The sequence below is a fragment of the Pristiophorus japonicus genome, chromosome 7, assembly GCF_044704955.1.
Source record: "Pristiophorus japonicus isolate sPriJap1 chromosome 7, sPriJap1.hap1, whole genome shotgun sequence".
Taxonomy (NCBI): domain Eukaryota; kingdom Metazoa; phylum Chordata; class Chondrichthyes; family Pristiophoridae; genus Pristiophorus; species Pristiophorus japonicus.
The window spans coordinates 229,371,176-229,383,328 of NC_091983.1; the positions used below are offsets into that span (position 1 = coordinate 229,371,176).

A 12,153-nucleotide genomic window follows, 5' to 3' on the forward strand; every position below is an offset into this window, starting at 1 on the left:
AGTCCGGCTTTTTTCCAGCAGGAAATACCTGTCAAATTTTCCATTTGTCGGGTAAATTCCAGTACAGGAACAACTTGGCTAGAGATACGGATAGTTCTGGAACCGGCATGTTGTTGGGGCTTTGCTGTATCCAGTTTGCTCCACCGTTCTTTATATCACGTGGAGTGAAGTGAATTTATTGGACACTGGCATCTTCGATGGTGGGTGGAAGAATACAGCTTTTTTTTGTGTTATTTTCAGCTAATATCTGTGCTTGAAAACTGCTCCAAGATGGCTGAACCTGGCTTTGCCATGTTTTAGTGACCCACAAGACTTTGCGAATTCAAAGACTTTCTCATGAGTTTTAAACACCTCACAGCTGCAAAACACTTATCTGAGAACTGTGGAAAAACACTGTCCAGGATAAAAGAGAATGAAAGACCTATTCATTGTGAGAGAGTGTCCCTTTGTTTTGAACCTAGACAATTGCGTACACAGTAGACAGACATCCAGGAAAACAACATAAAATTGCTGTAACACATGAGGTCAGGGGTGGCAGTCAAGAGAATTGGTAACCTGGTCAGTTACAAAGGGAATCAGGGAGTTAATTTCTGATCGTTGACCACATCTGGAATGAACCCTGTGTGAGTGACTTTGCTTTCTATTCATCACTTAGTGGACAGTCAATTTTAACCATTATGGGATAGATTGGTGCGGGCTAATGATTATAAATTCTTGTGCATTTGATTCTGTCGTAAATTGATTGTACTTCTTTTGATTATTCTAAGTAAAGATAACCCCTGGATAGGGGTGAGAAAAGAAACATCCTGAATCTGTGTGTGTTGGTTTTTTTATCTCACAAATCTGAACTCTGTAAAGTGTAGATAAATCTTACAGGCTAAAATAAGTCTTAATTAAAATAAGTCTTACAGTTTTGGTACCTGATCAGGGACTTGTGATAGACAAACAAAAAATGTCAAGGACCATAGAAGAGTCAGTTACAAAGAATGTGATGAAGAAGTTGCCCCACCAGAGAGGGGTGGGTGTTGATCATTATAGATGGTGATCGGTGGTGGAGGCTGATTTATGGACCCAAGGGTCCACTTGTCGGCTGAGGTTGAAGATAGCCATCTGGTTGTTGGCCAATCGAAGCCAGGTTAAGTTCATGGAATGTGCAAACATTAAGTTACGAAAGAAGATAGAAGATAGAGAAACGGAAGTAAACCAACTTCTAAAGGAGTTGGAGGGAGAAATTTGCATTTGCCCACTCACCTAACCTGTCCAAATCACCCTGCAGCCTTTTAGCATCCTCCTCACAGCTCACACCGCCACCCAGCTTAGTGTCGTCTGCAAACTTGGAGATATTACACTCAATTCTTTCATCTAAATCATGAATGTATATTGTAAAGAGCTGGGGTCCCAGCACTGAGCCTTGCGGTACTACACTAATCACTGCCTGCCATTCTGAAAAGGACCCATTTATCCCGACTCTCTGCTTCCTGTCTGCCAACCAGTTCTCTATCCACGTCAGCACATTACCCCCAATACCATGTGCTTTAATTTTGCACACCAATCTCTTGTGTGGGACATTGTCAAAAGCCTTTTGAAAGTCGAAATACACCACATCCACTGGTTTGCCCTTGTCATACTCTGCGAGTTTCATCCTCAAAAAATTCTATAAGATCTGTCAAGCATGATTTCCCTTGCATAAATCCATGCTGACTTGGACCGATCCTGTCACTGCTTTCCAAATACGCTGCTATTTCATCGTTAATGATTGATTCCAACATTTTCCACACTACTGATGTCAGGCTAACCGGTCTATAATTACCCGTTTTCTCTCTCCCTCCTTTTTTAAACAGTGGTGTTACATTAGCTGCCCTCCAGTGCACAGACTGTTGGAAAATGATCACCAATGCATCCACTATTTCTATGGCCACTTCCTTACGTACTCTGGGATGCAGCCTATCAGGCCCCAGCGATTTATCGGCCTTCAATCTCATCAATTTCCCGAACACAATTTCCCACTTTATAAGGATATCCTTCAGTTCCTCCTTCTCACTACAGCCTCGGTTCCCTAATATTTCCAGAAGGTTATTTGTGTCTTCCTTCGTGAAAACAGCACAAAAGTATTTGTTTAACTGGTCCGCCATTTCTTTGTTTCCCATTATAAATTCACCTGAATCTGCCTGCAAGGAACCTATGTTTGTTTTCCCTAATCTTTTTCTCTTCTTATAAATATAGAAGCTTTTGCAGTCAGTTTTTATGTTCTCAGCAAGCTTCCTCTCATACTCTATATTCCCCCTCCTAATTAAACCCTTTGTCCTCCTCTGCTATATTACAAATTTCTCCCAGTCCTCAGGTTTGCTGCTTTTTCTCAATTTATATGCCTCTTCCTTGGATTTAACACTATTCCCGTTTTAGCCATGGTTGAGCCACCTTCCCCGTTTTATTTTTACTCCAGACAGTGATGTACAATTGTTGAAGTTCATCCATGTGATCTTTAAATGTTTGCCACTGCCTATCCACCATCAACCCTTTAAGTATCACTCGCCAGTCTATTCTAGCCAATTCACGTCTCATACCATCGAAGTTACCTTTCCACAAGTTCAGGATTCGAGTCTCTGAATTAACTGTGTCACTCTCCATCTTAATAAAGAATTCTACCATATTATGGTCACTCTTCCCCAAGGGGCCTCGCACAACAAGATTGCTAATTAGTCCTTTCTTATTACACATCACCCAGTCGAGGATGGCCAGCCCTCTAGTTGGTTCCTTGACATATTGGTCTCGAAAACCATTCCTAATACACTCCAGGAAATCCTCCTCCACTGCATTGCTACCAGTTTGGTTAGCCCAGTCAATATGTAGATTAAAGTCACCCATGATAACAGCTGTACCTTTATTACACGCATCCCTAATTTCTTGTTTGATGCTGTCCCCAACCTCATTACTACTGTTTGGTGGTCTGTACACAACTCCCACTAGCGTTTTCTGCCCTTTGGTATTCCGTAGCTCCATCCATACAGATTCCACATCATCTAAGATAATGTCCTTCCTTACTATTGCATTAATTTCCTCTTTAACCAGCAACGCCACCCCACCTCCTTTTTCTTTCTGTCTCTCCTTCCTAAATGTTGAATACCCCTGGATGTTGAGTTCCCAGCCTTGGTCACCCTGGAGCCATGTCTCCGTGATGTCAATTACATCATATCCGTTAGAAACATAGAAACATGGAAAATAGGTGCAGGAGTAGGCCATTCGGCCCTTCTAGCCTGCACCACCATTCAATAAGATCATGATGGTCATTCCCTCAGTACCCATTTCCTGCTTTCTCTCCATACCCCTTGATCCCTTTAGCCATAAGGGCCATATCTAACTCCCTCTTGAATATATCCAATGAACTGGCATCAACAACTCTCTGTGGCAGGAAATTCCACAGGTTAACAACTCTCCGAGTGAAGAAGTTTCTCCTCATTTCAGTCCTAAATGGCCTACCCCTTATCCTAAGACTGTGTCCCCTGATTCTGGACTTTCCCAACATCAGGAACATTCTTTCCGCATCTAACCTGTCCAGTCCCGTCAGAATATTATATGTTTCTATGAGATCCCCTCTCATCCTTCTAAACTCCAGTGTATAAAGGCTCAGTTGATCCAGGCTCTCCTCATATGTCAGTCCAACCTTCCCTGGAATCAGTCTGGTGAACCTTCGCTGCACTCCCTCAATAGCAAGAAGGTCTTGCCTCAGATTAGGAGACCAAAACTGAACACAATAATCCAGGTGAGGTATCACCAAGGCCCTGTACAACTGCAATAAGACCTCCCTGCTCCTATACTCAAATCCCCTAGCTAGGAATGCCAACATACCATTTTCCTTCTTCAATGCCTGCTGTACCTGCATGCCAACTTTCACCTCCCCTTTTCCTAATCTGCCGCCATTCAGATAATATTCTGCCTTTGTGTTTTTGCCCACAAAGTAGATAACTTCACACATTTATCCACATTATACTGCATCTGCCATGCATTTGCCCTCTCACCTACCCTGTCCAAGTCACCCTGCAGCCTCTTCGCATCCTCCACATGGCTCACACCGTTTAGTGTCATCTGCGAACTTCGAGATGTTACACTCAATTCCTTCATCTAAATCATTAATGTATATTGTAAAGAGCTGGAGTCCTAGCACTGAGGCCTGCGGCACCCCACTAGTCACTGCCTGCCATTCTGAAAAGGACCCGTTTGTCCTGACTCTCTGCTTCCTGTCTGCCAACCAGTTCTCTATCCACGTCAATACATTACCCCCAATACCATGTGCTTTGATTTTGCACACTAACCTCTTATGTGGGACCTTGTCAAAAGCCTTTTGAAAGTCCAAATACACCACATCCACTGGTTCTCCCTTGTCTACTCTGCTAGTTACATCCTGAAAAAATTTCAGCAGATTTGTCAAGCATGAATTCCCTTTCATAAATCCACGCTGAATTGGACCGATCCTGTCACTGCTTTCAAAATGCGCTGCTATTTCATCCTTAATGATTGAGTCCAACATTTTCCCCACTACTGATGTCAGGCTAACCGGTCTATAATTACCCGTTTTCTCTCTCCCTCCTTTTTTAAACAGTGGTGTTACATTAGCTACCCTCCAGTCCATGGGAACTGATCCAGATTCGATAGACTGTTGGGAAATGATCACCAATGTATCCACTATTTCTAGGGCTACTTCCTTAAGTACTTTGCGATGCAGACTATTAGGCCCCGGGGATTTATTGGCCTTCAATCCCATCAATTTCCCGAACACAACTTCACGTCTAATAAGGACATCCTTCAGTTCCTCCTTCTCACTAGACCCTCGGTCCCCTAATACATCCGGAAGGGTATTTGTGTCTTCCTTCGTGAAGACAGAATCAAAGTATTTGTTCAATTGGTCTGCCATTTCATTGTTCCCCATTAAAAATTCACCTGAATCCAACTGCAAGGGATCTACGTTTGTCTTCACTAATCTTTTTCTCTTCACATATCTATAGAAGCTTTTGCAGTCAGTTTTTATGTTCCCTGCAAGCTTCCTCTCATGCTCTATTTTCCCTCTCTTAATTAAACCCTTTGTCCCCCTCTGCTGAATTCTAAATTTCTCCCAGTCCTCAGGTTTGCTGCTTTTTCTAACCAATTTATATGCCTCTTCCTTGGATTTAACACAATCCTTAATTTCCCTTGTTAGCCACGGTTGAGCCACCTTCTCAGTTTTATTTTTACTCCAGACAGGGATGTACAATTGTTGAAGTTCATCCATGTGATCCTTAAATGTTTGCCTATCCACCTATCTGCGCAGTTAATTCGTCCACCTTATTCCGAATACTCCTCGCATTGAGGCACAGAGCCTTCAGGCTTGTCTTTTTAACAGTCTTTGACCCTTTAAGATATTTGCTGCAATGTGGCCCTTTTTGCTTTTTGCCTTGGGTTTCTCTGCCCTCCACTTTTACTTTTCATCTTTCTATCTTTTGCTTCTGCCCCCATTCTACTTCTCTCTGTCTCCCTGCATAGGTTCCCATCCCCCTGCCATTTTAGTTTAACCCTTCCCCAACAGCAAGAGCAAACACTCCCCCTCGGACATTGGTTCCAGTCCTGCACAGGTGCAGACCATCTGGTTAGTACTGGTCCCTCCTCCCCCAGAACCGGTTCCAATGTCCCAGGAATTTGAGTCCCTCCCTTCTGCACAACTCCTCAAGCCACATAGTCATCTGAGCTATCCTGCGATTCCTAGTCTGACTAGCACATGGCACTGGTAGCAATCCTGAGATTACTACTTTTGAGGTCCTACTTTTTAATTTAGCTCCTAGCTCCCTAAATTCGTCTTGTAGGACCTGATCCCATTTTTTACCTATGTCGTTGGTACCTATATGCACCATGACAACTGGCTGTTTACCCACCCCCTTCAAAATGTCCTGCACCCGCTCCGAAACATCCTTGACCCTTGCACCAGGGAGGCAACATACCATCCTGGAGTCTCGGTTGCGGCCGCAGAAACGTCTATATTCCCCTTACAATAGAATCCACTATCACTATTGCTCTCCCACACTTTTTCCTGCCCTACTGTGCAGCAGAGCCACCCATGGTGCCATGGATTAGGCTTCTGCTGCTCTCCCCTGATGAGTCATCCCCCTCAACAGTACCCAAAGCGGTATATCTGTTTTGCAGGGGGATGACCCCCCTATCTGGCCGTGTACCCTTTACCTGCGGTTATTGTTATTGGTTGGGTGAAACGCACCACCAAACTTCTCAGGCATGTTCTCTTAGCTGATTCATGGTTAACACACGAATAGACTTGCTGTGTATCGGGGTTTCTAGTTTCTGAGTATGATTAATACATGCTGTGGTCAATGGCTGGTTGTTGGATTGATTTTTATATTCAACAGTCCAACACTAGAGGGAGCCGTTGCCTTGGAAACTGTTGGAGTGCAGGTTAAATCTTGGGAATGAACTGCAGCTCCTCAATCCCTGTAAAATGGGAGACTCCCTGAACTTATCTTAGACGTGAAGCAATGACACCATCCTATCCGATGTCTTCACCACTGATGTGTTGATGATATTGCTGGGACGGTATATAGTGGGGGTGGACCATATGTGGGAGGGTATCGTGGGGGTGGGGGTGGTGTGGGAGGGTATAGTGGCGGTGGGGGGTGTGTGGGAGGGTATAGTGGGGGTGGGAGGTGTGTGGGAGGATATTGTTGGGGTGGGGGGTGTGTGGGAGGGTATAGTGGGGGTGCGGGGTGTGTGGGAGGGTATAGCGGGGGTGGGGGGTGTGTGGGTGGGTATAGTGGGGGTGGGGGGTGTGTGGGAGGGTATAGTGGGGGTGGGGGGTGTGTGGGAGGGTATAGTGAGGGTGGGGGGTGTGTGGAGTGTATAGTGAGGGTGAGGGGTGTGTGGGAGGGGATAGTGGGGGTGGGGTGTGTGTGGGAGGGTATAGTGAGGGTGGGGGGTGTGTGGAGTGTATAGTGAGGGTGAGGGGTGTGTGGGAGGGGATAGTGGGGGTGGGGGGTGTGTGGGAGGGTATAGTGGGGGTGGGGGGTGTGTGGGAGGGTATAGTGGGGGTGGGGGGGTGTGTGAGACGGTTTGAGGTCTGTAAACTTATTGCCCTTCCTTTCACAGGTGCCTCCATTTAAAAAATGAGTCCTACACGGCCCAATCTCCAGTCCTCCGGCCCTCATCCACCCTCAATGGAGCCCTGAAATATATTATCTGGGGCCTGGGCAATTTCCTCCCGTTTCCCGCTGACCTCTGGCTCGGCCCACCCATGGGGCCACTGGATTTTTGGCCCTCCCAGTTCGGTGAGCGACCCGTTAGCACACATTGAGCACAGGGCAGCTTGCTGACTGTATGTTAATGAGGCCCGAACCCAACACTGGTTTGGGGCCTCTCACTCAATCTATTGAGGGGACACACCGCCAACTTCACTCCCGTTTGAGTGAAAACCGTGCCCCTAGTTTTATCCCACACTCCGGCTATTTCCCCACACTTTAATATTCCTCTTTATTCCAGAGAGTAACTCTGTAATAAAAGCATTCATGGACTTTGCTTCAACACCGTGTTGTGGCAGAGAATTCCACATTCTGACCACACTCTGTATTGGAGGAGAAATTCAACTCACAGCCTTCTGTTTTGACCAGGAGGGAGGGGGTGGCCTGGAGAGGGGTAGGAACCGGTTGGGAGGGGGAACGACCAGGTGAGGGGGAAATGACCGTGAGGGAGGAGACCGAGTGGAAAGGAGGAGGGAGATGATTGGACGGGAGGGAGGGAGCTTATCGGAGACTGGTAACGGTCTTCGACACTGCAGTGGGGCTGGGAGGGGATCTCCTGCACCTTGTGGTTCCACATTCAGGTAAGTGTTTTTTAAATGAACCTTTTTGTTGGCAGCCTCCAGTGGTCCCTTTAAGGACCGCCAGCTAGGCCGCAGGTTCCAGAGAATTTAGCCGGCCCGACACCAGAGGCGTCCGGTACAATTTACTACAGGCATGAGGCCTCCTATTGGCATATGGAACATCCACTGATGGGACTGCAGCAAGGGTTTATTGTGTGAAAATTCTGCTGTTCCTCCTCCTCCATAGGACAGCACAGAGAGGTGTGTCCAAGGTGAACCCCATACCTTCTCCAGTTGTTCTGAGTATGAGGGGAGTCCGGGAGGACTAATATGAAACTAGTGATGTGATCAGTAACCAGTTCTGTTTCTGAGTAAGAATCTAACATGAGACCAAGTGTTTGATGCATCACCCTCTTTATTTCACAGTGAGAATACATTCCCAGCAGTTTGAAAAACAAAAGACAATCAAAGGCTAGAAGACAACGGCTTATTTTCTGAACAAGAGAAGCCTGTGAATGGGCCGCCTGTTAACAGGAGCAATATCTGAATAGATCATTTTCTCAATCACAGATTCAGTCCGTGTATATTCCAAGTGTGAGTGCCCAGTATAGGTGTGAGGAGATCAGAATCTGAACTTTAGTCCATCTTCAGTCCCTGGATCCTAATTTTGGATTGGGATTCATTCTCTATTTTAAGGAGCAGTTTTAACCTTGGCTGTGAGGAAAGATTGGAGATCTTTGGAACAGAGGAGGCTGAGGGGAGACATGATTGAGGTGCATAAAGTTATGAGGGGCCTGGATAGAGTGGATAGGAAGGACCTGTTTCCCTTGGCAGAAGTGTCAACAACCAGGAGGCATAGATTTAAAGTAATTGGGGGGAGGTGTCGAGGAGATATGAGGGGAAATTTCTTCACCCAGAGGGTGGTGGGGGTCTGGAACTCACTGCCTGAAAGGATGGTCGAGACAGAAACCCTCACCACATTTAAAATATACTTGGATGTGCACTTAAAGTGCCGTAACCTACAGGGCTCCGGACCAAGATCTGGAAAGTGGGATTAGGCTGGATAGCTCTTGGTCGGCCGGTGCGGACACGATGGGCCGAAATGGCCTGTCCGTGCTGTAATTCCGATGATTCTATGAACACCTGTGCTCCCAAAACCTTCCGCTTCACTCTCCTCACCTGGGCCCATCTGTTTTCTGAACCTGTGCTGATCTGAGTGAGGCCAAACTGGATTGAGAAACAACCTTTCTGCTCATCCCCACCACAATGTCCAGTGTTTGATTATCAGGAATGGCAGGAAAAGGGAATACTTTACTTCCCACAGAGAGTGTCCCCATTAGCAGGTTTCTCCAGTGAATGTGTTGCTCTTCCTACAGTGCACAGCGTGCAGTCGACACAGTCTGTTATACAGTCCATTCCCAGTATATTTCAGGGTACAGGGGACAGAACAATTTAAACACAGAGGACATTCTTCAAGGTGATGTGATGAAAGGCTCAACATTTTACAAATGGTGAACACACTGGGTCTTACAGTTTAAACATTCCCTTGTAATGAAATGATTCAATGTGGAACTAACTCAGAGTGTGAGAGCCCAGGTACGATCCCACATCTGACCACTCCATGATTTCACATGTAACAACTTCAACGCTCTGTGCTCGGCAACACTTCCCATTTTCTATTGGCTCTTTTCACATCACCTTTCAATGTTCGGGTCAGCATGACTGGGATAAACATAAACATAATCCATCGCTGTGTGAAGATTGAACATCCTGGAACTATATCTGGTAACAGAACCATCTCAATCTCAGTCTGTGCACCATTCATTTAAAGAAAGTTTACAGAAAAGGGAAATTACTGCAGTGATTAATCCCTGTTGCCCCAAGGAGGGCCCACCACCCATGTACAACTGGGTTTACCCTGTGTCTGTGCAGTATGGGGACTTTAAACTAATATCTTTGTGACTTGATGGCTCTGTTTCTAAACCCCAGGTTTCTAACCAGAAATGTTTAAATGTGGATCTTCCTATTCCTGGCTGAGTAATTCTCCTTTATCTTTCAGTGCGGTTTCTCCGCACTTACACAACTGCTCGATCACCAAAGCTGCCCCTCAGAGGTGGTCAGTCAGCAATGAATCTGGGACATTGGCAAATAACTTGGAATTGAAGGGGGCACCTAATTATAAACAATATTAAAAGGAACAACAGCAGCCAGGACCCCTCTGCCAGGGACAGTCAGATCTGCCAGGGCCAGAGCCCAATGTCTGGTTAACGTGTGGGTGGAAGACCACGTGGCTCCCCAACATATTACATCTGGGAATGACAAGGAGGTCGGCCCCCTGGTGATAACCCGGGACTCTCTGCCACAGGACGATAAGTGGTGGTACATTGAACTGGGCACCTGGAAAGAGCTGTTGTTTAGACTCAGCGCACAAAACCAAATAATGTGAACACTGAATGTAAAATACAAACCAGGAACTGGCAAAGAAAAGCTCAGTGTTGGAGTTAATGTAGCTGAATAATTCTGAGTAAAGAAGCTCCACCTCACAATGCAGCATTGTGGGTGGGAGACAAACACTGGCAACTGCCAGTAGGGGGCAGTATTTATAAACAGGGTCACCATGCACAGGGCTCTGGAGATGGGGCATGGGGGGAATCGTTCAATATCCCAATACTGGCACATGCTCAGGGTTAAATCCAATGTGTACTAGGTGGGAGGTCAAAGGAGGTTATGAATAGAGTTAAGCACATCTCACTGTTTGATGTCTGTAAAGGTAACAGAACCTTCAGAAAAGTTTCATTCTCCTATCTTGTTAAAGGCTACTTCCATCAGCCCATTTGTGTTAAAGAAAACTAGGTGAAAGAAACTCCTATCGAAGGATTGCTTGTCTTTTTCCAAGTCATTGAGGAATTCAATGACACGTCCTTCGTATTGTTGGTCGTCAACTTTGGTGTCGAAAGTCCTGCAACAGAATTCAGAATGATTACTTTTTTCTTCCTGGCAGATCCAGTCTGGAAACCAATCAGATTGAAAGGAAGATAGGAACAGGAGTAGGCCATTCAGCCCCTCGAGCATCCTCTGCCATTCAGTTAGATCCTGGCTGATCTGCACCTCAGCTCCATTTACCCGCCTTAGCTCCATATCCCTTGATACCGTTACCCAACAACAATCTCTCGATCTCAGTCTTGAACCATCCAATTGACCCAGCATCCACAGCCTTTTAGGGGGGAGAGAGTTCCACATTTTGTGTGAAAAAGTGCTTCCTCATTTTGTTGCTGAATGGCCGAGCTCTAATTTTAACATGATGTCGCCTTGTTCTAGATTCTCCCATCAGAGGGAATAGTTTCTCTGTATCTACCTGATTGAATCCTTTTAACATTGCAAACACCTCATTCTGGTCACCCCTCAATCTCCTATACTCAGGAGAAGACAAGTTGAGGCAACCTGGCTTCAGAATTTAACCCTCTAACCCGCGGTATAATTCTGGTGAATCTGCCCTGAAGCCACTCCAATGCCAATTTATCCTTTGTGAGGTGCGGTGCCTATAAATGAACGCAGTACTCCAGATACAGTCTGACAAGTCTCTGTTCAACTGAATTATCACTTCTTCCCCTTTGTACTCCACTCCCCTCGAGATAAAGGCCGACATTCCATTGGTCATTTTCATTGCTTTTTCTGTTTGTTGGCTCACTTTAAATGATTGGTGCGCTTGGATTCCCAGATCTCTTTGCTCCTCGACAGTTTCCAGTTTCTCACCATTTAGAAAATACTCCGATTTATCTTTCTTTGGTCCAAATTGTTTTAGTCAGCTGTGGCTCAGTGGATAGCATGCTCACCTCTGAGTGAGAAGGTAATGGGTTCAAGTCTCACTCCAAGGATTTAGAGATATATAATCATAGAAATTTACAGCGTGGAAGGAGGCTATTTCGGCCCATCGTGTCTGCGCTGGCTGACAAATAACTATCCAGCCTAATCCCACTTTCCAGCTCTTTGTCCATAGTCCTGTCGGTTATGGCACTTTAAGTGCACATCCAAGTACTTTTTAAATGTGGTGAGGTTTTCTGCCTCTACCATCCTTTCAGGCAGTGAGTTCCAGACCCCCACCACCCTCTGGCTAAGTATGCACCCCTCAACTAACCTCTAAACCTCCAAGCAATAACTTTATATCTATGTCCCCTGGTTGTTGACCTCTCTGCTAAGGGAAATAGGTCCTTTCTATCCACTCTAGGTCCCTCATAATTTTATACAGCTCAATAAGGTCTTTCCTCAGGCTCCTCTGATCCAAAGAAAACAAACCCAGGCTATTCAATCTTTCCACATAGCTATAA

At 45.7% G+C, this 12,153-nt stretch overlaps 1 protein-coding gene across 1 annotated transcript in view; it reads right to left on the bottom strand.

The window, feature by feature from the left end:
• Nucleotides 1–10,621: 10,621 nt before the first annotated feature.
• The window catches only part of LOC139266686 (heme-binding protein 2-like), a 59,133-nt gene continuing 57,601 nt past the window's right edge, over nucleotides 10,622–12,153 (bottom strand). Inside the window, exon 4 of the mRNA XM_070884276.1 lies at nucleotides 10,622–10,787. Within this exon, the coding sequence (XP_070740377.1) occupies nucleotides 10,622–10,787 (166 nt within the window). The remainder of the gene's footprint in view (nucleotides 10,788–12,153) is intronic.